Source organism: Rhodnius prolixus, unplaced genomic scaffold (genome assembly GCF_049639745.1).
Source record: "Rhodnius prolixus isolate KJV_2025 unplaced genomic scaffold, Rpr scaffold_13, whole genome shotgun sequence".
Lineage (NCBI taxonomy): Eukaryota > Metazoa > Arthropoda > Insecta > Hemiptera > Reduviidae > Rhodnius > Rhodnius prolixus.
In genome coordinates this window covers 6,548,446-6,553,750 of record NW_027411583.1, presented here as the reverse complement: position 1 = coordinate 6,553,750, position 5,305 = coordinate 6,548,446, and the positions used below count along the sequence as shown (strand labels likewise).

The 5,305-nt window shown below is 32.2% G+C and overlaps 1 protein-coding gene across 1 annotated transcript; it reads right to left on the bottom strand.

The window, feature by feature from the left end:
- Nucleotides 1–14: 14 nt before the first annotated feature.
- Nucleotides 15–4,344, bottom strand: LOC141448021 (lysozyme-like). The gene is made up of 5 exons (XM_074116035.1): nt 4,179–4,344; nt 3,628–3,746; nt 2,552–2,643; nt 1,956–2,019; nt 15–727 (listed from the first exon to the last, which is right to left on the bottom strand). Coding segments are annotated over exons 1-5 (417 nt in total). The 5' UTR covers nt 4,181–4,344; the 3' UTR covers nt 15–587.
- Between the last annotated feature and the right edge of the window lie 961 nt (nt 4,345–5,305).

Below are 5,305 nucleotides of genomic sequence, written 5' to 3'. Positions count from 1 at the left end.
AACAAATATAAAAATAAATGAATAATAGTACGATATATTTAATTACAACCAAAAATACTTTTCAAAGTAATATTCCAAAAACAAAGGTAAAATTAGAAACAAATTAAAATTATATTCAAACAAATCTCACAAAAATAAAACAAACTTCCAGCTAGAAGTGAAGATGGTAAAGTAAACCATATTATCTGGGCCAGAGAGTGGCCAATGACAGCTCAGAAGCATGTCTCCCGGTTTTCTAATTTTAACCCAAACCTGGGTCACATTTATTTGGCAGTATTGTTTCCGATCACCTGGTTATTGGTGACTTTAATTTGCTGTATGTATCTTGTAAATTATTTCAGCAAGACTTTGTTGATGCCTATGTGAAAGTGGAAGGATCATGAGTTGCATACATCACGAATTCTGAGCAGTTAAGTTAATAAAAGGGTTAATGGACTTTTTTTTAAGGCAATAATGCTCCTAACAAAAGGCATTCAATTGCATTTGCATGAATATTATTTCCATTTCTGTGCGTTTTAATTGGATGTTTAATAATTTTAAACAAAACGTAGCAAATACATTTTAATTGAAAAAAAGAAAGAAGCAATTTATTTAAAACAGTTATCAACCGACGGTAAACGCTTATCTTTACAATTTCTTCTCCAACCGTACCATGCTTCAAAACCATGTCTCTTTTTGATTTTCTGCGCACATTTTACGTCATCTGTAATGTCGTCTGTTCGGAGATCTGAAAAAGAGAGAAAATGAAACATTATTAGAATATAATAGGAAAGAAGTAAATTAGTTGGTAAGAGCACTATATTTCCATGCGGAGATTCTACGTTCGAATCCTGCTGCCTGCCCTTAGATTTGTTTTCTTTTTAGAAGCCGCTTTTATTCAACGTTATTTGTCTCAGTATTGTAGAGAGATGTTCCCATTCTAAAACGATAAAACTGGAATAGACGTATGACATCTCAACTTAAAATAATTCTCTTTGATTAAAGTTTTTTAAATAAAAATGATAGACCTAAATGTTTACTTGTGTACTTGAACTTTAAAGAGTGTCGTTTGCAGCAGTTAAGAGCGAAAAGTGCCTGAAATGAGAATTTGTTCAGGAATTCCAGTTACTTGCAATAATAAATTTTGGTTACAATTTCATTATACTATCGGCTACTAGAATTGATTTAGACTTATCTACTTGAACTGTGGAGTTCACTTCAAGCAATGCAATATGTTCCAACCTCAAGCTAGAAATTTCACCCTCGCCTTTCCGCACATCATCCCAATCATTTCTCTTTGATCGGCTTTTTTTAGTATCTTTGACCCTTTCAGACAACCCTTGAGACGGAGCTTTTTGATTAACTTAGCGTTGAAGTTCCTCTATAAATTGACTTTTTGAAGAGCCGTCAACGAGTAGTCACATGTTTTTTTTATTGCATCAGTTACTCGATTCACTTAGTTGCAGGGAATCTGCAGTTGCAGTTTTAAATTTCAATAAAGGTATTTAAAAAAAAAAAAAAAAAAAAAACCAAATAAATAAAAAAAGAAAAAGAAAATAATTTCATTACTAAACTCTAGATAAACCGTCCATATGAAACAATTTATTGAAATTGGATCCTATCGGCCACTTTCCACTAGATCTCTTGTATTGATTTTACCCGCAAAACTTTTGCAATTAAAAGTGTAAAAAAAAAAAAAAATGCCAATAAAAGCAGTTTTCAAATAGAGATTTAAGCTTAAAATCCCTCTAGTAAAATCCCTAAATCTGTGCGAGCATTACATGGCTAAATTCAACCAAACGTTCTATAAAAATTTATAAATTTGCTGAAAATGTTTATATTTTATTTTAAAAAAAGGGAGATGTTTCAAGCCAAATATATATATGTATTGTATATATCATATATAAGCATAAAAATAAATCCCTGTTGAGACTAAACTATAAAAACTGCAAAAATAAAATTTATATTGCAATTACCTTCACATTTTACGTTACAATCGCCACCTTGTCTGCCACTTTTACACCAATAGCGGTCGTTTATCTGCAAAAATAAAATAAAATTATCTTTCACGCGTTTTAATATCTTTTTTTCATGGCCATTTATTTATTATTTCCTCCCAGAAAACATTGAATATTGAATACATTGATTATTGATATATTGTACTCTGTGAACACCAGAGTAGTTATGGCCACAGAGACTTTAGCCAAGTACTTAGAAAAAAATAAAGAATGTGCTTTAATAAAGTTCTTGGTTTTTAGTTTGCATCTTTATTTACGACACGGATGAATTGTTTAACCAACAAGTACATGGAAAAAGGAAAAGAGTCAAGATAGAAGAATATAAAAGAAACCAAGGAAACTGTTGTACTATTTCTGGGGATTTGGAAATCCTTAAATACACCTTCAAAGATAGCAATCCATCTGTACACCAATCCGGTATTCGTTTAGAGTCTCCAGAATTCAGAAAAACAATAAACTAATTGCATAGCATGATTGTAACCAATTTTTGTTGAAGTAAGAATCACTAAAAATGCGGAAAATCTTTCACAAATAATTAATTTTAACAAGATTACCTGAAACAGTCCGTGATCAAAACTTTTATTTTTGTTCGGACCACCTTTAACTGAAGTGTTTCTACTACTTTCTGCTTCAACTAGACAAACCCCTGGAACATGATTTAAAAAAAAGAAAATATTTTTTGAAATCAATTTAGAGGTTAAAATAAATCAGCTGATGTCAACACACAATGTTATGCTACTTATTCTCAAACAGTCATAGGTAATTCCTTAACACTTAAGAAGAAATCAATCGATTCTCTCGAAATGTGCTTAATCGAATTCCCGAGGAAAATGTTTCCAGTGAAAAATTGTGGATTCATTTGTTCTAAATCATTATACAAAGTTTAAATAGAACCTTAGAAGCTGTTTGCGAGAAATTCTCAACATACGGAAAATTATATTCGGTAAAAAGGCATTGTCGATCAGTCGATTTTCATCAAATTTGAAAATCGGTACTTCTAGTGGTTATTTTCACCAATACCTTATTGTGGCAACCTCAATTGGCATCTGAATTAAATTTCTAATTTGAACTTTCTGGGTTTTGTATTTGAGTAAGTGGTGGTTCCATCACCTATAGTTACCAATTTTTAAAAACCTCTTTTTCGGACCCTGAGAATCGAAACTCCACACGAATACAGTATAATTCTTTTACTTATCATTAAGAAAAAAAATGAGAATAGAAGATTACTTCCAATGATGTAAGATATTTTCAGTGTTGCCAAATCAGAGTATTAGCACGTGTTTGTCAGTACTGGGATCGTGCATTCTATTTCAGATACGAGGTCAACAACTGAGACCATTGGTGCCCGAGACCTTCTCAGACCTCCTCAGATGGTATTTTCATTTTAGGCAATTAATTCCACCACCGTAAAGTCAACTGCAAGAGCCTCCTAAGTAGAGAAAATGAAATGGCAGCCAGTAGGACTAGCAGAACTCGGATGAGCCCAGTGCACTAACCAACTTAACTCTTCCTTATACTTAGCTAATTCAAATAAATAAAAGAAAATTTTTTTAAGCTTAAGACTATTTTTTTACTGTTAATATTATCTATTTATTATGAAAATTACTTTAAATTCGTACGTCTTACTTACAATGTTCCAAATTGGCATGTGGGATTCCTTTTCGAACTAACTCCTTCGCTAAATCACATCTTGTAAAGATCTTGGCTTGTGATAGACCAACCAGCAAGGAAAATATTAAGGCAATTTTCCTGAAACATTAAAATTTATAAATTATTATAATTTTTTATTTTATTTTCCATGTTGTTAAATGTTTTGAGGAAAGTTTTATAAATCAGTTGTATTTCAGGCCAAAATTTAGAAATTATCATTATTATAAGTTTGGAGTACACTGAGATTGAAAAAGTGGTTTTTAGAGATTCTGAAACTAAATATGGAAGTAAAAAATTATAAATTTAAAGAAATTTGTGGCTATTGTAATATGTCCTTTGACCTGAGATAAGAGACGATGAGAATTAACGTAAGAGAGATATACGTGAGAGCTTACAAGAGACATTTCTCTTACTGCACACAGTAATTACGTGACAAATTAAGTTACACACTTGTTTTTTTTTGCTCATTCCCTGCACATACATGCCTAACATTACTGATTAAGTACTAATAAGACAAAAGAAGTTACCTACATGTTAACAGATGACGGAGACAGGTACTATTCTATTACAGGAAGTTATCCCACTAGATATAATGTATGTGCGCACGATATTTACATTTCCACTAAATGAAAGAATTGTACGTAAAAACATTTAATGTCTGTGAAACCCTATAATCTTAGATTTATGACGACTAATCCTCCAATGAACAACAGAAACGTCACCAGCTCTAGGAGATAACAGTTCTTGTTCCGTGAATTCTATTAATTTCGGGGGGTCACAGCAGTTGTGGCAACAATGCTATTCTGTGATTAACATCTTTTATCTGTTTTTATGTGTTTGTTATTATGATATAATGTATACTTTTTTGTTTTATTTTTAAATCTTATAGAAAAACAGTGGTAAAAATGCATTTAGTTCGTTCGATTTCAGTCAATATGATGGTCTAAGTGTCCCTGCGGTTTTCTCCTGCTGGAAGAGAAGCACATTAGATCGTCAATCCTTAGGGAAGGGATTAGCTCAAGGGTTAGCGTGTACTGGGATTCTAACGCAGAGAACTCGGTGGGTTTCCGAATCCAGTTGCTGGCCCTCAGATTTTCTCTGCCTAGAAGCTACTTACAGCTCATTGTCGATTGATGAATAGTTTTGTCTGTATTTTTGTCGAGAAAATACTGTACAACGAGCGCTGAAAACAGCTCCGGGCGTAATGAACTCAGATTGACGCGTCTTTCAAAAAATACAAAATAATAATAATAATAAACCGTTGCTGGATACAATTCCAAAGCCAAAGAATCCCGTGACAACTGCAATACTATTTAAAAATACATCCATTTTTTTTTTAAACCGTTTTTACTAAAACGGAAAACATAGCGATACGCCAGACGGAAATAAATGTAGAATTTTGTGTGCCGCTGATGGAAAAACATTGCGGAATACTGATTGTATTTCCCCCCCCCCCTTTGGATAGAATAACAAACAAATTTTGTAATAATCATACTTTTATAAATTTTGAAATTTATCTAATCTAAATACATTGAGATAAATAGTGTCCTTGACCTTACGCGGAGAGTGTTTTTTTTTTTTTAATCCAGGTCTAACGATGTAATTTAATTTTCTAATAATAAAAACTCCGTTAAACTCGCTGATATTCGGCTTGTACA